This window comes from Monodon monoceros, unplaced genomic scaffold (assembly GCF_005190385.1).
Source record: "Monodon monoceros isolate NGI ecotype Baffin Bay Population unplaced genomic scaffold, NGI_Narwhal_1 Super_Scaffold_5, whole genome shotgun sequence".
Taxonomy (NCBI): domain Eukaryota; kingdom Metazoa; phylum Chordata; class Mammalia; order Artiodactyla; family Monodontidae; genus Monodon; species Monodon monoceros.
The window spans coordinates 113712879-113732671 of NW_021703782.1; the positions used below are offsets into that span (position 1 = coordinate 113712879).

Here is a 19793-nt window from a genome sequence, read left to right on the forward strand (position 1 = left end):
AGAGAGAGAGAGAGAAAGGGAGAGAGAGAGAGAGAGAGAGAAAGGGAGAAGGACAGAAGTAAGGAAAGAAAGGAAATGAAAAGTCAAGCCACAGACTGAGAACATTTTGCAATACATGTATCTGGCAAAGGACTTGCATCCTAAATATACAAGGAATTCTTAAAGCTTGATGAGACAAACAACCCATTTTTTACGGGTAAAAGATTTAGACACATCACAAAAGAAGATACACAAATAGCCAATAAAATAAGGACATGAAAAGATGTGCACCACCATTCATCATTAAGGAAATGCCAATTAAAGGCACAACGAGCTACCAACACTCACAAGAATGGCTAAACTTTAAAAGAATGACGAGAGGATATGGAACTGGGAATGTAAAATGATACAACCATTTTGGAAAATAGTTTGGTACTTTTTCATAGAGTTAAACACAAATACGCATTTCAACCATCATTTCTATCAACTCAACCCAAGAGAAAGAAAGTATATGTCCACACAAAGACTTGTAGACACGAGTATTCACAGCAGTTTTATTCAAAACAGCCAAAAACTGGAAACTGGAAAGAATCAAAATGTCCATCAACAGGTGTGTGCACAGAGAGTAAACGGTGGTGTATCTATGCGGTGGGTACCAGACATTCGGCAACAAAGACAGAACGGACCACACATACATGCAGCCATGTGAATTTCCAAAACTTCTGGACAAAGAAGTTAGGCACAAAAGTGTTCATTCTGTACGCTTCCATTCATGTGAAATTCTTAAAAAAAAAAAAAAGGGACAGTGAATCTATAAAAACAAAAAGTAGGGACTTCCCTGGTGGCACAGTGGTTAAGAATCCCCCTGCCGACGCAGGGGACACAGGTTCGAGCCCTGCTCTGGGAAGATCCCACATGCCGCGGAGCAACAAAGCCCATGCGCCACAACTACTGAGCCTGCGCTCTAGAGCCCGCGAGCCACAAATACTGAGCCCGTGAGCCACAACTACTGAAGCCCGTGTACCTAGAGCCCATGCTCCGCAGCAAGAGAAGCCACCGCAATGAGAAGCCCGCGCACTGCAACAAAGAGCAGCCCCCGCTCGCTGCAACTAGAAGCAGCCCGTGTGCAGCAACGCAGCCAAAAGTAAATAAATAAAATAGACAAATTTATAAAAACAACAACAACAACAAAAAAAAACCCAAAAAGCAGATCAGTGATTGCCTGGGGAAGGGAATGGGGATGATGAAAATGCTCTACATCTGGATTATCGTGGCTTTTACAAGGATGTATACATCTATCAAAACCCACCAAATTATTTTATATAGGTGCCTTTTATTGTAGGTAAACTATACCTCAGTAAAGTTTGATGCAACAACAAAAAAGTATACAACCTAAGTTTTCTCCTGGCCTCTAACCCTGAGTGGTCTGGCCCCTCCTGGCCTTGCTGTCCCCTCCCACACCTCTCTCCACTTCCCACTCAGCACCAGACCGCTTCCTGCACCTCAGAAACCTCGGCTCTATACCACAGAGGCTGGGAGCTGAGCTCTGGAACCAGACTCTGGGTCTAAAGTGGCAGCAGCTGAGGGGATTTGTCAAGTTTCCTGACCTCTTTTAAGTCAGTTTCCTCATCTGTAAATGGAATAACAGTACTTTCATTTTAAGGATCTTATGAGGATTCAATGAGTTAGACAACAAAGGCATTTTTTGGTGCCTAGCACAGGAATTGGCAAACTACAGCCCACTGTCTGTTTTTGTATGGCCCATAAGCTAAGAATGGTTTTTACCTTTTTTAATGATTGGGGAAAAAATAAAAAGAATATTTTGTGACACATGAATATTATATGAAATTCAAGTTTCAGGGTCTATCAATAAAGTTTTGTGGAAACAGAGCACATGTACTTACGTATTGTCTGTGGCTACTTTTCCACAAATGGGCAGAATAGTTGCGAAAGGGACCATATGGCCTGCAAAGCCTAAAATACTTACTCTCTGGCCCTTCACAGAAAAGCTTTGCAGACCCCTGATCTACCATCCTCATCATCACTCCTCCTTTGCATCAGCTGTGCCTTCTGTCTGGAAAGTTCTTCCACCAGATCTCAGAATAGCTCTTTCCTTCTTGTAACTCAGATCTCAATTTAAAGTGTATTTTAAAAATTTTATTTATTATTTTATTTTTGGCTGCATTGGGTCTTTGTTGCTACGCGCGGGCTTTTCTCTAGTTGTGTCGAGCCGGGGGCTACTCTTTGTTGCTGTGCGTGGGCTTTTCATTGTGGTGGCTTCTCTTGCTGCAGAGCACGGGCTCCAGGCGCGCGGGCTCAGTAGTTGTGGCACATGGGCTTAGTTGCTCCGTGGCATGTGGGATCCTACCGGACCAGGGGTCAAACCCGTGTCCTCTGCTTTGGCAGGCAGATTCTTAAATACTGGCCACCAGGGAAGTCCCTCAGATCTCAATATCAGCTCCTCAGAGGTCTTCTGTGGTTACCTTGTCACTCCTGTCTCTTCACCCTGTTTTCATTTTTGACTCAATTTACTGTTTTCTTCCCTGAACCCGGTGCCTGACTTGCAGGAAGCACCCATAACCACAGGAGCAGATGCATTCCGGGCACTGGGGGACAGCACAGAAGGGGACACAGGAGACGGTGAGCTTGGGACTGAGCCGGCTGAATGGAAAGGACCACCACTCAGCTGTGTGTGCAGCTGCGTCAGGGTCGGGCTCAGCACTGGGATGCAGAGCCAGCGATGGTGACACATGCATTGCTCACCCACCCGGAGATCAGCCCGGAGGAAACACAGGAGGCCTGTCGGCAACTGCAATGCTCACCGCGGGCCCTGCCAGCGCAGCGAGGGCCATTCCAACCTCCCTGACAGTGGGGAGGGTTCTGCAGGGGCTTCATCTGAGTCCTGGAGGCTCCCGGGGTTCACCTGCAACTACACCACGCTCCTCCTTCCAAAACGGGAGGAGGTTCTAGGGGGTGGGTGGGGGTGAGACTTACAAAGCACCCCACACAAAACCAACACAACAGCAACGGTCAGATCAAAGAATGACCAAGGTCTCGCGCAGTCCTGGCAATCTCTGTGTTTGTCACAGCCGCCCAGGAAGGAAGCAGTCCAGAACCCGCCGTCCGCCGTCAGGCCTCACCACATTGCCCACACAGGGGTCCTGGCAGTAGAGCCCATGCTCTCCTCCCCGGGACCCTCTCCCCTGGGTGTCTGTGGAACTAGACTTTCCTTCACCTCTCTGTCTTTTTTCTCAATCTGATGTGCTGACAAGACCTTTCCTAAGGCCACAGAGCTTGGAAAGGGACAGGGGAGGTGTACTCCCTCCCCTCCCCTCCACCACTATTGCAGGAGTTCAGAAGGCTGGTGGTCTGACACACACATGGCAAGGTGATCAGGAGTTGGGCAGGGGACGGGGGCTAGTGTGCAAAGACAGGCATGTCATTCTGCAGTCTGTGAGGAAGGATTTCCAGGAGGAGAGGACAAGAATCAGACCTGCGTTTCAGACCCATCACTTTGGCTCAGGTGAGAAGGGTGAAGTCGAGGAGCTGAGACACAGCCAAGAAGAGCAGCCAGGAGCAAAGGCTACCATCCCGGATGGAACTGAGGAGCCACAGAAGCAGGCTATATGGTAGAAGGGACGGACAGGAGGGCCAGGATCCGGGGTACTGAGGAGGAAGTTCTGGGGCGCTGGAGGTGAGGGAAGACACTGCCACCCAGACATCCTGCTTTAGTGAACAGGTGGACCATGGCAGAGGCACTGGGGTGGGGAACTCTTGGGGCACAGATGGTGTGCTGGGTCACCAGAGGTTCATCCGAGACTGAGGTTCCAAAACTGCACACAGTGGAGGCAAACTGTTGATAGACACCAGAGATTCAAAATCCCTAGAACACAGACCCCAACGCTGAGCCCATAGATACGAGAGCCCCCTCGCTAGGTGCCTGACAGCCCAGGCAACCTTCTGGGGAGGGCAGAGTCCTGGCACAGACTAAGTAGGTAAGGGATGAGGCCAGTGGAGAGGGTCAGTGGAAAGCCCACAGGAAGGGAGGACAGACCTGCTGACGCTGCCCCATTCCAGCTCTGAGTAAGAGCTGATGGGGCAGGAGAGGCGGGGTACGGGAGCTGGCTGCTCAGAGCGCCACACACCCACCAGGCAAGGACCCCAGCGCCAGCCCCGCACAAGATCCTTCAGGCAACCACCAGCCCCTTAGGCAACTCACTCCAGCCTGGGGCTCCCCTTGCCGCCCCTGAAGTGAATGAGGCGGCCCAGCCAGGGCACAGAGGCCCTTTACACCTCTCCCAGGGAGAGCTCCCCAATCCTGGTGGGGAGCAGCTGGGGGAGCAAAGGCAGGGACTGAGAAGAGCAGTGTGGTGCCCCTGCACCTCCACCCCCAAGCTAAGGACCGGGAGGAAAAGGAAGGCCCAGAGGTTTGGGGAGGTCCAGCCTTTCTCCCGCTTCCCCAAACCTGGAATGACTCCGTACACACCTCCCGTCTCCGCACCCACGAAAATTAATCCCACAGTCGCCTCAGCCTCTGCTCCAGGACGGCGAGGGGCCCCAGCCCGGCGTGGATACTCCCTCCCAGGCCCGAGCGCCTCCGCACCAGCACGGCCGGCACTTACCACACAGCAGCTACTATTCCCGCCCGGACACCGATCTGTGAGCTGGAGCCCAGGATCCCCCCCCCAAGTGAGGTCACTTGAACCCCTGGAAGTTTAAGGAACTTGCCCCAGAAAGGCTTCAGTTTCTCCTCTGGCCTAACTCCAAAGCCCAAAAGAAGCCTGGCAAGTCACTTATCCGCAGGCCTTAATTTCCTCAGCTGACATGGAGGTAACTTTAGCGCTGCCTACCTGACCAACAGGTTGCAAGGCTGCAAACAACTCCACATTTAGCTAAAACGTGAACAGCCTACCGGCGGCCTTCACAGCCTGCCACTCCAGGAGCCTTCCTGACCCTCAGCACCGGCTGCCCGGGCCTCACCCACCTGCGCCCAAGCGGGGCCTGGACAGCCTCCCGCCCGGACCCGAGCCTCCCCGTCTCCCCTCTCCCCCTCCCACCTCCGGCGCCTCCCCTCCCGCCAGCAGGCCCCGGAAGTCCGCGCCTGACCTTCCGCCTCGCGCCAGCAGCCACCGCGCAGTCGATCGGAGCCCGTCTGCGGGTCCGTCAGCCTAGCGCTCCTCCCGGCGCCGCGGGGGCGGGCCCGCACCCGGCCCTCGCCATGGCAACGCGATACTTCCGGCCCGCGGGTCCCGGAGCCGGAAGCCGCGGCTGCCAGTGGGAGCAGGGGGCGGGGCCGAGCCGCGGGGGGGCGGGGCCGAGCCGCGCGGGGCGGGGCCGAGCCGCGCGGGGGCGGGGCTTGCGCAGAGCAAGTAGAGGGAGGTTGCTGACCGCACGGTGCAAACGTCTGTGGTAGGGGCGTCGTCGGCGCGGTGGGGCCCGGTTGGGGCGGGAAGGGCAAGTAGTCAAAAGGTTCCCAGGAGGGTGGTCATCTATTTACGCTGAGCTTTTAAGGAAGGGTCAGAGTTCACTCGACAAAGCAGGGGCATCACTGGTGTAGAGAAGAGCATGCGCAAAGGTGGAAGGACCCGGTGGGAAGAATTGAGGTGGTGGTTTAGGAGGGCGGGGGCCCGGTAGGGTGGTACGTGCGGTCAGTGATGAACAGTCAGGACATGAGGAGCCTTGAACGCCAAACCAAGAGCTGGGCTTTATCCTGGAAGCACAGGAGGACCAGTGGAGGAGAGGGGGTGACTTAAGACCTGTTGGAGAAAAAGACCTCTAATGACCGAGTGGCGCTAGGAAGCCATAGGTCGCCTGGTGAGACATAAGGACCCCTCAGCTAGAGCCCTGGAAACAGACAGGAGTTGAGGAGGTGACATAGGGATCCAGAGGAAGCCAGGTGAAGTCTGAAGAAAGAGTGAGTCTGAGATAGTGGAGGGAGCCATGTGGTACCCCACATACATCATCCATCTCAGCTCCAGGCTTCCTCCTCCACTGCACCCATCACTCACCCCTTCCCTCAGCACCTCAGTGAGAGCTGGGCACCCACTGTAGGCTGCAGATTTTCCACCCTCTAAGGGTATAATTGGTGTGTGTGTGGAAGGGGTGCTGCTGCCGCCCAAGAAAAGCCGAAATCTTAGAGTGAAGCGATAGAAAGTGTCTCCCTGTGCTTCTGTGGCTTTGCTCGGGTCTGGGGTCCTAGTAGCAACACCCCACCACTGCTGGTGTCCCGGGCCAGATAATCCCTTTGCAGACTTGCCCAGTCCTCACCGGGGGGAACCCAGGCTTTGGGTCAGGGTACAGAGCACAGGCTCTGACTGACTTGAGGGGCAGAGCCACAGACTAGATGGCCAGGGAGGAGGTCAGGGGACAGAAGGGTCTGGGACCCAGGAGGACCATGTCTCTGGGCAGCTGCCAAATGCATTTTTCCAGAATCGCACCTTTGGGCCAGGCCCTGTGCCTGCTAAAGCACTCAGAAGCTCTGGCCAGGGCTGACCAAGGGGTGCTGGCCCTGCAGGCCTCCCCAGGCTCAGCCTCCACTCTGTCTCCCAGAGTGCCCCTCCTCTACTCAGGCCTACCCCCCTCCTGCCTGGGGAGCATATCCCTCCTAGCCTAAGCCACAGGGCATTGGGGCTGCCTGGGAAGCCCTGTGTACCCAGACATAACACACCTGTCCTCACTCCTGCCCAGGGTGATGCCAAGTGGTTCTTGCAAGCTCCCCTGGGCAGGCACCATGACCCACAGGGCTGTGTCCTCAAGGCCTGGCCCCAAGTGGTAGCCAGTAAACACCTACAGCTATAAGCCCTCTCCTTCCATGCACACCCACCCAGGGGCACTGCCTGAGTGCGCCAGAGGACCAAGTGGCATCCTCCTCAGGGGACAACCTCCAGAGTATCTGGACCCAGAGGACCAGAAGAGTAGAGAGGCAAACATACTTCCAGGAAGTTCTCTCAAGCCAGGGGGGTCCAGCTTACCCAGGACCAGTGAGGTGCACAGGGCATAATGAGGGACTATTGTTATGGTCAGCTCCCAGGACCCACTGTTGACCAGCACCAAGGAGGGAAGGAAAGTGACCTCCAGGGCCTGGGGAGCCTTCTGGGGCCATGCAGCAGCCTGTGGGAAAATCCCTTGAGTCAACTGTATCCCTCTTTTATTTCTGAGGTTTCCTCTAGGAAGCCCTCCCAGACCACCACCCAAGTCCTGCTAGCTGCTTGGCCTTGAACTCTGGGCAGGACCCACCCCTTCTTGGCGGCTCGAACCTGGGATCTAGATGGGATAAAGTAACTGTGGGTCATAAGACCCTTCCAAGGGCTTTTCCTTACAGCTCTAGGGGGAGTGCCAAAGGCAGCCCAGGGGTGAGGAATGAGGCCTGGGGGGTGGCCGCCTGCAGCCCCCACTGGAATCTTTCCTGACCCTCCCTTCCAGATTAACTGAAACCTGCTAATTGTGGCTGCCCTCTGCACGCTCCCCTCCCCCACCGCGTATTTCTACCTCCCTTGGCCTCCCCTCCCCTCCCCCTTCCATCCGAATGATAAAGGGCTTGGCCCGCCAGCCCCCGCCTGGCCTCAGGCCCCAGCTCTTCCTCACCACACTACCACACTGCCCCAGTGCCCTGCGCCCACCACCCGGCCGGACCCCTGCCCACGTTGCCTGCTTCCTCTGCATGGGGCCCTGCAGCAACCCCCGCCTGGGGCTCCCCGGGGGGGAGTCGCCCTCCCAGCCCCCCCAGAGGAGGAAGAAGAGATACCTGCGGCATGACAAGCCCCCCTACACCTACTTGGCCATGATCGCCCTGGTGATCCAGGCCGCACCCTCCCGCAGGCTGAAGCTGGCCCAGGTGAGAGGATCCCCGCCCGCTCTCCCTCACACTCCGTGATCGGACCTGTCCCCGGCAGCGTCCTCCACCTGGCCCCTGCTCGGAGGCTCAGGCTCCGGCCTCCACCCCGACCTGGCCCTACCCAGCCATGTCAGTGGGGCCGGTCCTGGCCTGGGCACCCAGGGAGAGAGCTAAAGCACTCAGGCAGGCCCCTTCCCGGCGAGGGGGGCCACGCAGAGGCGAGGGGAGGGGCAGCGTGGCCCCCCGCCCACGCGCCCCGGCTCACGGCGCCCGGTGCCCGCCCGATGGTTTCAGATCATCCGTCAGGTCCAGGCCGTGTTCCCCTTCTTCAGGGACGACTACGAGGGCTGGAAAGACTCCATCCGCCACAACCTCTCCTCCAACCGGTGCTTCCGCAAGGTGGAGCAGGGCGAGGGTCGGAGCCTGGGGGCGGGACGCGGGCGGAAATCCTGAGTATCCGGGGTCGTACAGCCCCACCCAAGCCTGCCCCCCTCCTCCACCAGGTGCCCAAAGATCCCGCGAAGCCCCAGGCCAAGGGCAACTTCTGGGCGGTCGACGTGAGCCTGATCCCAGCCGAGGCGCTGCGGCTGCAGAACACGGCCCTGTGCAGGCGCTGGCAGAGCAGGGGCGCGAGGGGAGCCTTCGCCAAGGACCTGGGCCCCTATGTGCTGCATGGCCGGCCCTACCGGCCGCCCAGTCCCCAGCCGCCGCCCCGCGAGGGCTTCAGCATAAAGTCTCTGCTAGGGGACTCCGGGGAGGGGGCGCCGCCGAGCAGCCCAAGTCGGTCAGGCTCAGTTCGCATAGGGGAGGAAGAGGCACCCACTCCAGTCCCCACCTCTGAGAGGCCTCTGTGGCCCGTCTGCCCCCTCCCAGGGTCCCTGAGAGCAGAAGGGGAGACTTCCCAGGGGGGAAACAGCAGGCCCTCGCCCCTCTCCCCTGAACCCAGAGCCTGGCCCCTGCACTTACTGCAGGGTACCCCAGGCCCTGGGGGACTCCCTGGTGGAAGCCACAGGGCCTCCCTTTGGGGGCAGCTACCTACCTCCTACTTGCCCATTTACACTCCCAACGTGGTGATGCCATTTGCCCCACTGCCACCCACCTCCTGCCCCCGGTGCCCCCCCTCAACCAGCACAAGCTATTGGGGGGTGGTCCCTGAAACCCATGGCCCCCCAAGGCTGCTCTGGGATCTAGACGCCCTCTTCCAGGGGGTGCCACCCAACAAAAGCATCTATGATGCGTGGGTTAGCCACCCCCGAGACCTGGCTGCCCCTACCCCAGGCTGGCTACTCTCCTGGTACAGCCTGTGAGGCTCCCAGGGCAGGGGCTGCTTTCCTCTCCCACCCTCTCCTGCCACCCTTAGGCCTGTTGAGGGGAAACTAAGGTATGTGTGGCTCCGCCTTGAGACACGAGGTACCAGCCCTGCTGAGAATCCGCGTGTTTATTGGACACTCCCGAAGAGCTATGGCCCAGCTGGGCACCACCGCAGCCCTGATGGTCAGTCATACCTCTCTTACCCCGAGAGGCAAGGCTGGAAGGAACAGGGCTGTGCTTGAAGTAGCCCTTCCTGTCCCCTTCCTGGTCCCTTCTCCAGCCCTCTGTCCATCTATCCATCCATCCATCCATCCATCACCATCTGTCACTTCCCCTCCCTGGCTCCGGGCTGGGGGAGGGTAGATCTGATGACCACCCCAGCCGCTCCATCCCTAAGTCCTGTCCCCCCTCCACTGTTGCCTGGCAAGGAGGTAGCACCTTTGGGGGGAGGGGACGGAGAATGGAGACCCTACCTGGTTTTGGTGGTGGTAGTGGGGAAGATAAGAGTAAAGGAACAAACGACATTTTAATGCAAGTCTGATGTTTGGTGATGGGGTAGCGAGTCTGGTGGCCACTTGGCCAGGGTCTGCCTCCGCGACTCTGGGATCCCCTGCTGTGCGCGGCGATAACAGCAGATGGTGATAAGCTAAGGGCTTGGGCCGGGGCCGGGGGGGGGGGGGGGGGGGGGGGGGCGGTGGTGTGATCATTACCCCAGGCGGAACACTCCTGGGGGCGGGAGAGAAAGGGGTGGCTGGGAGTCTGGGGGGCAGCGGGCACCCAGAGATCAAGGAGGTCGTGGGGGGAATAGGGACTTTGCTGCCTCTGCCGGCAGAGACGCGACCCAGACTCCTCGGGCAGGACTACGAAGGCAGGTCCTCCGGCGGTGCCAGGGCCGAGCTGGAGCCGCTGTCCAGGCCGGGGCTTGGAGGGCTGCCGGGCGAGGGCGTGGCGGTGCAGGGGGTCCCAGAGAGTGGTGTGTCGGTGCTCAGGGAGGAGGGCGTCCCGGAGCGCGGGGCCCTGCGGGGCCTAGCAGGCCCCAGCTCCACTCGCCCCACTCGCTCGGCGAACTTGAGCGAGCACACGGTCTCGCCGAGATCCTCGGGCCGCGTGGAGACCTGCGGGGAGCGGCGCTGGTGGGCGGGCCCGGGTGGGCGGCGCCTGGCATGCAAACGACCCTCCCGCGGGCCGCGGCCGCCTGGCCCCACCTGCAGCAGCAGCACAGCGGTGGCGCCGGGGCCCAGTGCGGGCTGCAGCAGGCGCGTGAGCTGCGAGTCGCGGAAGGGCACGTGTGGCCGGCGAGCCCGCAGCGCGGCCATCACTCCTCCCAGCGCCAGCAGCGAGCGGTTGATGGTCCGAGCCTCCCGCAGACGCTGAGCGCCGTCCCGGTCTTCATGCGACGTGCCGGCCGCCCCTGCCTTCCAGGCGCGCTCGGACCCTGCCAGGTCCACTAGGTGCAGCGTGCCTGCAGGGGCGAGCGAGCCCGGCGTGGAGGGAGGCCCGGTCTCGGGTGCAGCGAAGCCCCCCGCAGGACTCAGACGCCGAGGTACCTGCGGTGCCGGGACCGCTTGATGGGGACGCCGTGCGCAGCGTCAGCGTGACCAGGGCGTGCGAACGAGAGCTGTGCTGGTTCATGGCTGTGGCGGCGGTGGCCCGGTTGCTCCTCCCCAGGTTCAGCATCTGGAGGACGGAGGACAGGGCTGGCCTGCTGCGGCGTCCGCGGCCCAGGTGGGAGTACAGGGCGGGGGCTTGGAGGGCTGCGTGGCCCCACCGGGCACCCTCACCTGGTGCAACGACTCCAGATTGGGCACGTCCCAGTGGGTGAGGCCAGCCACCTGGATCCCCCCTTCGCCTGCTGGGCCCTGCCTCACTGCCAGGCGCTGGGGAGGCCCTGGGGCTAGGAGGTCCCTGGCGAAAAGGGGGAAGGCTCTGTTGGGGGTTCTGAAGGGCGGAGCCATAAGTTGGGGCCCCGGGCGGGGAGGAGGCACTGTTTGCGGCCCTGACCTGACAGCCTCGTTGTAGATCTCCACCATGCTGAGGGTCACGTGGTGCTGTCCCCCTGTTCCCATCTCCCGGAACAGTGACTGCAGCGCCCTAGGAGCTATGCCAGGGTCCTCAGGTGGGCCCTGGGGAGGGGGTGGGGTGCCTCATCGGGCTCACATCCCAGCCCCTGGCCCCAGGAACCACCCAGACTGCCCCCTTTCCCACCTCCATGCTGTAGGTCTTTCCCGTCCCTGTCTGACCGTAGGTGAAAATGCAGACACTGTAGCCTCCGAGGCAGGACAGCACAGCCGACTCCAGCTCCCTGAAGACCTAGGGGTAGGAGGGGTTGGGAGGGGCCCTAAGCCCCAGGACCTGGGGCAAGGTGTGAACAAAACTTGATTCCCCTGGAAGGAGGCTGGCTCTAGGGGAGCACAGTGGAAGAGTGGATCTCCCAACAGACAGGTGAGGCTCCCTGGAGAAGGTGGCATTTGCCAGAATTTGCCAGGCAAAGTAGGGAAGGGACGTGACAGGGAGCAGGAACAGGTGATGCAGAGTATTGGAATCCTGACGATTGACTGCTTGGAAGGCTTGGGGGTGTAGCAGGCAAGAGCCCAGACCCTGGGCTTGATGGCCAAGTTCAAACCCTGGGTGTGATTGGAGGCAAGTCACTCATCTTGCCCTCTGTGAGATGAGGGCTGTAGTGACACCTGTTGTGAGGATTAAGTGAGAATGCAGACCAAGAGAACTAGTGCAGCACTTGGCACGTGAAAGATGAACCCAGAGGGTCCCATGTGTGGAGGCTGGTGGGCAACCAGGATCCTGGAAGTCGGGCCCTGGGAGGGTGCAGAGAGGCAGGTGAAGGGGAGATGGAGCTGGGACTTGCGTCCTTTGGCAACTGGACACCAACAGCAGCCTCTTGAGCAATGACACAGTCGGCCAGCTTTTGTGCCCAGAAGGTGGCAGGTAACCACTGGGCTGTCAGATCTCTTTGAAATTTTGGTTGCCAGCTACGAGGGCAGAATCCAGAATTGCCAGTGAGGTTGCTAAGATTCCATGACTAGAAAGGAGCGTCGGGGGCACTACTGCAGAGATGGGGAATACAGGTGAGGGAGCCCAGTAACAGCCCTTCGGCTCTTTCAGCCAGAAGTGGAGGACCCTGTCTAGGAAGGCTACCCAGAGGACAGTAGACGAGGGGGCCCTGTTCAGGGCTGCAGACAGGGTGGGGGTGGTATGGGGGGTAAATAGAGGTAGGTGAAAAATGGCCGCGGTGCCCCAAAAAGTGAGGAAGGGAGTACCTGCCAGGCACTCTCATCACAGTCCGTCCCCGTGAGGCCAGCACAGGTCTGGGTCTCCGATAGCTCTGCCCCTCGCCTCACCCCCTCCCAGCTCTCAGCCTTGTTTCCTGAGCTCTAGTTGCAAGTTGGTGTGCAGTGAAGATAGTGTGCGGGAAACGAGGCAGCGGGGGCCTGGGGTTGGAAGCTCACCTGTGCCCCCCCCACTCCCCTTGCCAACAAAGCAAGGAGAGCTACCCACCCTCAGAGCTGACCATCTCTGGACCCTGGGCCAGGGGAGTGGGCAGCCAGTGAAGCCTGTGGGAAGGAGGTCACAGTACTGACCTCACAACAACAACAGCACCCCAGCCATGCTCCACAGCCCCCTGAGTAACCATCACCTCAAACATGTTCATTTTCCTTCGTTTCCTGGCACAAAGTTACTTTTGAAAATGTTAATCTTCCTGTTTAAGCCATAAAGTCTGTCTCCCCCAGCCTGCAGAGTTTGGTGGGGGGATGCAAAGCGGAAATCCTGGAAAGAAAGTAGGTGCCCAGCTAGCATACCAGTCCTGCCTCCCAGACCCTCCGGCTCCCTCCCCTTCCCTGCTGGAGTCCAGCCACCCTCTCTCCTGGGAAGGCAGACAGACAGGAGCCTTCTCTGGTCTCCAGGGAACTCTGAGTGACAGCTGACACAGGTGAAAGGGTGGAGCATCACCTCCTCCTGGCTGGCGTGTGGAGGGAAGACCCAGTCCAGGCGGAAGCGACGCTGGTGCCCTCGATAGCAGGTGGTGACAGTGCCACCCGGGCCGGGCTCTAAGCTCACCAAATTGGAGGGTGTCCCTGGCCTCAGCCGACAGAGCACACGGATGTTTCCTGGGGTGGAGATCAGATCAGGGGGCTGCCTCCCAGATCCTGAAGCATGGAGAGCCCCCATGTCCCCCACCTCTGCTGCCCCAGCCCTTTTCTTCCCAAGCCTGCCATACCCTTGAGCTCCAGCAGCCGCCCTGGGCATCCAGTTGGGGGCCCCTGCTGTGCCTCCAGGAGTTGAGTCCCAGCCCCGCCCGCTGACAGTGCCCCCAGGGCCCACGATACCTGGGGGCACAGAAAAGTGAGGAAGGGGAAGGCAGTGGGAAGAGAGCGAGGGATGGGGTGCTGAGGGCAATATCCACCACGTGGCCCCCAGCTGTGGGGATCCACAACTTTCAGTGGCTTCAGACCCTTGGGGCGTCATTCAGTGGGCCTGGGATGGAGCTCAGGGACCCGAGGAGGACCGTGGGCTTCCTGGCAATCCTGTGAGGGATTCACCGTCACCCCAGTTTGCACAGAACACAGTTGTTCTGGTTCCAGAACCTAAGATTTGCAGTAGACGAGACAAGACCCTGGGGCTGCAAAGGAAGGGAGAGCAGGGGTTCCCCAAGGGAAGGCCAGTGACGAGGCTGCACAGAGAACAAGTGCAAGGGAGGGGAGCGAGTGGTCCTGACCTGGCCCCGGGCTTCGCTCAGCGAACCCTGGCAGCTCTGGGTAAAGGTGCTGACCAGTCCTCGGAGGTCCCCACAGCCCTGACGCAAGCTGGCCATGCGAGCACGAAGTCCTGGGGGCAGGAAGGCTGTTGTGAGGGAAAGCCCAGACCCCACAGCCTTCCCATGAGCTCCGGAGCCCAGCCCTTACCTGCCAGCTGCCCGCGCATCTGCTGCAGCTCCCTCCTGCACTTCTGCTCAGCCTCCTGCTGGAGCTGCCGGAGGGCCCCCCGAAGGCCCTGAAGCTGCACCTCCTGCACCCCTAGCTGCCCCACCCAACCCCAGCCCTGTCACTGAGGAAACAGGCACTTACCAGGCTCTGCCTCAGACACCCCCTCCCCAGAGCCCCAGACTTCCCAGCCCCTGGGCCCAGAGCCCACCTGGACTCGGAGAGCTTCTGTGGTGTCCTGGGCCTCTTGAAGCCGGCCCCGGAGCTCCAGCAGTGCCTCTGCCTCCTCCTGTTCCTGCAAGGGGAGTGGGGCAGCTGAAGTGTGGAGCCAGGAGGAAACTCAGGGAGGGGCACTCCAGCTGCGCCGTTTTACAGATGAGAAAGTCAAGTCGACAGGGGCTCACAAAGCTGGTCACACACCCGCCTCCCAATCCATGCAGGGCTCCCTTTCCCCACGTCTCTCTGCCCTCCTGGAGTCAGTCACTGGCAAAGCTGGTCACACACCCGCCTCCCAATCCATGCAGGGCTCCTTTCCCCACGTCTCTCTGCTCTCCTGGAGTCAGTCACTGGGAGAAACTATGGACTGAAAGGAGGGGATCCTCCCATAGGCATCAGCCTCCTTGAAGGGGCTACCGTGCATTTGCCACCCACAGTCCGGGCCTCAGGTCTGAAGGGTCAGAGGGGGCTCCCTGCCTCTGCTCCAGTGAGCACAAGGTCCTGAGAAAGCCCAGGTGGTGTTGCTAGAGACCAGGGTGCAGGAGCCCCGGGCTGCAGGGACAGTGGCAGCTAAGGAGCAGGATACCTGGGGGGCCCTGTTGGGGGGGGCGGGGCCCCAGTGCAGCAGGAGGTCCCGAGTAAGGCTCAGGCTCTGTTTCAGGGCCTTGTTTTCCAGAGTCAGATGCTGAACCCTTTTCTCCGAGTCTGTCGCCCCCTGGGAGAGAAGGAAGCCCTCAAAACTCACCTGGAGGCTGAGACCCTCTCATGTCCCCCTTGTCCAGCCCCCACCCCAGCAGCCTCACCACTCCCACACGCAGCTGGCCCAGCTCCTTCTCCTGCAGTTCCAGCTGCTGCTTCAGCTCTTCCAGCTGGAAAGGAGGAAAGAGCACCGGGTGGAACACCTCCTTCCAGTCCCCTTCCAGACCCCCCCATCCCCCCACTGCCTCCTGGGCCCCTCACCTGTCCAAGGATAAGCTGTTCCAGCCGCTGCCAAGCTCTCTGGTCTTCCTCTAACTGAGGAGGCTGCTGCCCCTGGGCCTCACCCCTTGGTGAAACGGGAGGGCTTTCTTCTTGGGATGGGGATCCTGGGGTGGGGTGGACCCAGTTAGGACAGAAGAGCTCTCTGGCCTGAAGGAAGGGACACCTCACATCTGGCTGCTAGGGTTCTGGTGGGCGTCACTCCCTGGACAAACTCTCTCTTCAACTCACTACTCCTTACGCACCAGCAGGAGTGGGGGGCTGCACCCCTGAGGCTGGCTGCGTCGCCTGGGGCAGGACCTGCCTCCCCCTGGGGCTCCGAATCCATGCCAGGAGGGCCAAGAGCTGACCGGTCACCGTCAACAGTGGGGGAACATCACCAGGCTGGGAAAGAAATAGAAATCCAAGTGGAAAAGGATGGGGGCCGGGTGGAGAGGATACAGAGGTATGGATGGAAATCAGTAGGCCTGAGAACACAGAACAGGTTGCCGTAGAAATCTCAACTCTGCTTACCTTGCTCAGGTCGGCAGAATTCCCGAAGCTCTCTTCCGCCCCCAGCTGGACTGAGAGGAACTCCGCAAGACGCACGAGAGCCTCCTCCAGTGAGACCTCGGCCGGACGGCCCTCCGCTGCCCCTCCCGGCCCATCCTCGGACTCCGAGCAGCCTGCGAGGGAGTGGGATGGGTAGGCGTGCTGGGTCACGTGCCGGATGCTAGGCCACTAGCCGGCACCTGCCAGCTCACTCCCTCCCAATGAGGGCACGGGCACCCCTGCATCTCTCGGACGGCGGCGCTCCCTCGTTGCCCCGGGAGACGCAGCACTCCCGATGCACCAACAGTACGTACCGACCAGGCCGGTCAGCTCGGTCCACAGCTCTGCGGTGGGCTGGTCGGGGCGGCGGCGACCCCCGGGCTTGCCGCGGGCACTCTAGGGAGGGAGCGGGGGGGGAGTCCCTGAGGCGAGGCCAGGCAGCCCATGGGGCTCCCTGCCTCCGAGAACTGAGCCCGAGGGGTTGGAGCCGGGCTCTCAGCTTCCAACACCAGAGACGGGGTCCTCGGCACGGCCCCTCCCCCGCGTCAGCGCCCCGGGACCTACGCAGCGCCGGCCTGCAAAACCGTTCTCCGGAAGGGGGTCGCCGGCCGAGCTGCGCCCGCCCCCGCTCACCTGGGCGGGGTTCCCAGGGTCGGCGGCCGCCGCGGCCCCGCCATCCCTGCGAAAGAGGCTGTAGAAGATGTAGATGAGCAGCGAGTAGAAGGCGTACATGAGAGCGCGGGGCGGCAGAGGGCCCCGCTTCGCGCCGCCCCGCGTCCCCGCGCCCCAACTCCGCGCCCGACCGCTGCAGAGCCCGTGCGCATGCTCTGGCGGCCGCCCCCTCGGTACGGCCCCGCACCTCCTCTTCCAGAATCCCTACCGGTCCTCTGCGAAGGACCCTCGCGCGGCTGTACCCACCCAGAGCCTTCCGCCCGCAGGTGTCCAACCTTTTTTCCCCTCAAGCCCCTTTCTCGGCCCCTCCCCTCATCGCCGCTTCCACCAAGCGCTCCCCGCTCCGAGCCCTCCCTCCCCCCCCCTCCCCCGACCCCTCCCTCCCCACTCCTTCCTCAGCCCCTCCCCTAGAAACCCCTCCTCTCGCCACCCTTTCCTCGGCCCTTCCCCTCATCGCCCCTTCCTCCAACTCCGACCCGCCCCTTCCTCCAACCCCACCTCTCACTGCCCCTCCCCTCACGGCTCCTTCCTCGAGCCCCTTCCCTCCCCCCAAACCAGCGGGCTTGTGCGTCCAGTACCAAGCAGAGACCCCTCCTCCTAGCCCCGCCCACTCTTACAACCCAGTCTAGCTCTCCTCCACGCCCGCGACGCCCCGGCCCCGCCCCCCTCCGGCCGCTCTAGCCTCCGCTCCTCTCGTTGGTTGGCGCGGGGCCGTCGCACACCCGGCGCGGGAGGCGGAGCGGCAGGCAGAGGGCGGCGCGGTGGGCTGATTTGGGCTTCCGCTCGGCGCTGCGCCGGGGTCGCGCAGCTCAGCGGTCTCTGAGTGCCGGCACCGTCGCTCTTTCCGGGCCGGGTTCCGAGGACGGCGCCTCCCCGAGCGTGGGGCCCTGCGCCCCTCTCCCCCAGGCCCTGCGCCGACTTGGGTTCCAGGACGCCAGAGCTAACGCCCACCCAGTCCAGGCCCCGCACCGTCTTTTCCCGGCGGATTTAGGTTCTTCTTCCCCAAGGTTGTGTCCAGTGGCCTCAGGGCTCCTGTGAGTTTCGGATGAGCCCATAACAATATTTAGAAATGGGGTTCTGGAACCTGGGAATCCTGGAGAGACACCCTTAGGGCCCCCTGTCGCCGGCTTCTACGTTCTTCTCCAAAGTTGAGGATCCCTTTCCCTTTCCCTCAGACTCACTACCGCCCGACGTGTCATGGCCCCCAGGCCAGGGCGCGAGTGGAGCTCCGCCCTGTCCCACCTGGCGCTGGGATCAGTGTCTCTGTATGCAGCTCTGAGCACTGCCCAGGTGAGTACACTGGGGCCGGGCAGGGGCGTAGCCCACTCCCAAATTCCTAGAGGGTGGTGGGAGGTAAGTGTGGGGGCCCGACTTCTGTGAGACCTTCAGACCCTTCCCTGTTTAAAGGGAGGTCCTGGCCTCTTTTTCCCACATCTCCCTTCCCTGTGTTGACAGGCAAATCGAGGGGCCGCTGCTGGCTTCCTGCTTCAGGCCCTGGCTGCTGCCACCATGCTGGCCCCAGGGCTGGGCACAGATGAAGACTGTCTTGCTGGAGCCTGGGTGGCCACTGTCATTGGGCTGCCCCTCCTGGCCTTCGATTTCCACTGGGTGAATGGGGACTGCTCCTCCGCCAACCTGCTCCTGGGAGGAGGCATGGTCCTGGCAGTGGCTGGTGAGCACCTTGGTGCTGAGGGCCGCTCTGTGGCTGAGCAGGCAGTGGTGCTGGTGGTCGCAGTGACCATCCTCATTGTGGCTGTTTTCACGACCAACACTTATGGAATGTTGGGGGGGGTGATGCTCGGCGCCGCAGGCCTCCTGAGCCGGCTGGAGGAGGACAGACTGCTGCTGCTGCCGAAGGAGGACGTCTGTCGCTGGGCCCTGGCCGGAGGCAGCTGGGCCTACCACCGGGCCCTGCACACACAGCGCCTGCAGTGGGGGTGATGGTTGGGGACAGCAAGGCGAGGCTTCTGCCCTGGCTACCACTTTCCCCTCATGGTCCTGCTCCTAGGGCCTCCTCCTCTAGGGAGAGACTCTCCTTCAACCGAAGCCAGCTTGCTGCAGAGTGACTGGTCAGGGTGCAGAGTCTGGGTACTATCTCCTTCTCTAGCACAGTGTGAGGACTTGCCTAGACCAAAATGAGGGGGACTGGGTCCCGGGCATGTTTCGGGGCCCGATTCTGGGCGGGCCATAGTTGTGGATCCAGAGAGAGGCTTGGTCTCCAATAAACCTTAGGGATTTAGCAGGAATATGGACTCTGCCTATTCTTGAGTCGGATTGAGAGGGCCTCCAGTGAGCTTCCTAAGGCTCCCAGGGCAGCAACTGGTTTCCCTGAGCAAAGGAAGGCAATGTGCTGGAACCAACCCTGGGGGCCTCACTCAACTTGGCCTGCCGGCACCTTTGTAAGGAGGACCCCTGGACTGAGAAGATACAGGAGCCCTTGCTCTCCTGGAACACGGTGGAGTTCTGAATATCCTTGCAAGGTCTGGCTGGTGGCCCTATGGGGCAGTGACCTTAACCGGCCGCCGGCTGGGGTGGGGGCAGGGGAGGGCCGTACCACAGCTGTTCCCAGAAATGTACATCCCCTCCCAGGGCTGACTCGACCTCTACCCGTTTGCCCACCGGCCTGTGCAAGGCAAGTCCTGATTTCCTAAGACCCTCGCTTTCCTCAGCGGACCCCTCTTCAGCTCCCAACCCCAGGGTTATGAAACGGGATTGGGCAGAGCAGTGGATTAGATTCCGGGTCCAGAGTCCTCCCTTGGGGAGTCCCTGCACTCGCGTCCTGTGGAAGCACATCTCTTCCCGCACAGGAGGGGAGAGGTGGCCGGCAGTTTCTCGCTCCGGCCAGCCAGGCCAGAGCCCCGCGCACGCTAGCCTGGGCGTCCGGGCACAAAGGCGCAGGCACATATGGACGTGGGGGTCCAAGGTTGCCCTCCGTTCCGGGGCACCCAAGGCGTGTGGTCCCGGGCCGGACTGGCGGGAAGCACCGCGCTCAGCCCTGACACCAGGACTATTCGGGCCTCAAAGATCGCCCCTCAGCGGGTCGCCCGGGGCCCCGCCCACCTTACGCAGGGGCGGGCCCTCGCGTGCCCATTGGTTCTGGCCGTCGCGCTGTCTCCCCGAGCGGCGTTCCCATTGGCCTCGCTCCGCTCACGTGACTGAGAGAACAAGGGGGCGTAGGTGGCGGCGAGGTGGGGGAGCGTACAGGGAAAACAAAGATGGCGGCCGCGCCGGGGTCGGTGGCCGCGGCGGCTGCGGGGCGACGCGCGGGCCGAACCCACTGAGGCGGCGGCGCAGGGAGCGGGGCTGCGGGGTCGCGGCGGCGAGAGGGCGGAGGG

At 61.1% G+C, this 19793-nt stretch overlaps 4 protein-coding genes across 12 annotated transcripts in view; 2 read left to right on the plus strand and 2 right to left on the minus strand.

The window, feature by feature from the left end:
- Positions 1-5178, minus strand: part of PPP1R16A (protein phosphatase 1 regulatory subunit 16A) — a 28754-nt gene extending 23576 nt beyond the window's left edge. For 4 of the 5 annotated variants that reach the window (XM_029202216.1, XM_029202214.1, XM_029202213.1 and 1 more), the window contains exon 1: positions 5086-5178. The gene's annotated coding sequence lies outside the window, so the exon portion shown is untranslated. Of the gene's footprint in view, positions 1-4963; positions 5016-5085 lie in introns of those variants that run through there. The other variant, XM_029202212.1, reaches the window with a different exon arrangement.
- Positions 5179-7559: 2381 nt separating this feature from the next.
- Positions 7560-9238, plus strand: FOXH1 (forkhead box H1). Its single transcript, XM_029202289.1, has 3 exons — positions 7560-7813; positions 8108-8212; positions 8317-9238. The coding sequence occupies exons 1-3, from the start codon at positions 7640-7642 to the stop codon at positions 9118-9120; spliced, it is 1083 nt and encodes a 360-aa protein (XP_029058122.1). The 5' UTR covers positions 7560-7639; the 3' UTR covers positions 9121-9238.
- A 578-nt stretch (positions 9239-9816) lies between these two features.
- Positions 9817-16754, minus strand: KIFC2 (kinesin family member C2). 5 transcript variants are annotated; one of them, XM_029202184.1, is made up of 18 exons: positions 16420-16754; positions 16101-16182; positions 15769-15920; positions 15501-15639; positions 15238-15362; positions 15081-15146; positions 14864-14992; positions 14273-14350; positions 14044-14158; positions 13857-13966; positions 13359-13467; positions 13091-13248; positions 11330-11434; positions 11126-11247; positions 10906-11029; positions 10672-10801; positions 10330-10586; positions 9817-10239 (listed from the first exon to the last, which is right to left on the minus strand). In XM_029202184.1, exons 1-18 carry the CDS (start codon positions 16516-16518, stop codon positions 9985-9987), a joined length of 2355 nt encoding a protein of 784 aa, XP_029058017.1. In that variant the 5' UTR covers positions 16519-16754; the 3' UTR covers positions 9817-9984. The 5 variants fall into 5 exon arrangements, with proteins under 5 accessions (XP_029058017.1, XP_029058016.1, XP_029058015.1 ...); XM_029202183.1 differs by having other exon boundaries at positions 14044-14107; positions 14273-14356; positions 16351-16754; XM_029202182.1 differs by having other exon boundaries at positions 14273-14356; positions 16351-16754.
- A 457-nt stretch (positions 16755-17211) lies between these two features.
- Positions 17212-18698, plus strand: CYHR1 (cysteine and histidine rich 1). Its single transcript, XM_029202307.1, has 3 exons — positions 17212-17492; positions 17634-17748; positions 17914-18698. The coding sequence occupies exons 2-3, from the start codon at positions 17656-17658 to the stop codon at positions 18397-18399; spliced, it is 579 nt and encodes a 192-aa protein (XP_029058140.1). The 5' UTR covers positions 17212-17492; positions 17634-17655; the 3' UTR covers positions 18400-18698.
- Positions 18699-19793: the final 1095 nt, after the last annotated feature.

What these genes read in the sequence shown, in the direction of transcription:
- CYHR1 (XM_029202307.1), top strand. Translation starts at nt 17,656, where the DNA reads ATGGCCCCCAGGCCAGGGCGCGAGTGGAGCTCCGCCCTGTCCCACCTG. An exon ending in CAGCTCTGAGCACTGCCCAG is followed by an intron (nt 17,749 to 17,913) that starts GTGAGTACACTG and finishes CTGTGTTGACAG; the next exon opens with GCAAATCGAGGGGCCGCTGC.
- KIFC2 (XM_029202179.1), bottom strand. Translation starts at nt 16,518, where the DNA reads ATGTACGCCTTCTACTCGCTGCTCATCTACATCTTCTACAGCCTCTTT. An exon ending in AACAGCTTATCCTTGGACAG is followed by an intron (nt 15,147 to 15,237) that starts GTGAGGGGCCCA and finishes CCTCCTTTCCAG; the next exon opens with CTGGAAGAGCTGAAGCAGCA. An exon ending in ATCTGGAGTCGTTGCACCAG is followed by an intron (nt 10,802 to 10,905) that starts GTGAGGGTGCCC and finishes TCCGTCCTCCAG; the next exon opens with ATGCTGAACCTGGGGAGGAG.
- FOXH1 (XM_029202289.1), top strand. Translation starts at nt 7,640, where the DNA reads ATGGGGCCCTGCAGCAACCCCCGCCTGGGGCTCCCCGGGGGGGAGTCG. An exon ending in GCAGGCTGAAGCTGGCCCAG is followed by an intron (nt 7,814 to 8,107) that starts GTGAGAGGATCC and finishes CGATGGTTTCAG; the next exon opens with ATCATCCGTCAGGTCCAGGC. An exon ending in CCAACCGGTGCTTCCGCAAG is followed by an intron (nt 8,213 to 8,316) that starts GTGGAGCAGGGC and finishes CTCCTCCACCAG; the next exon opens with GTGCCCAAAGATCCCGCGAA.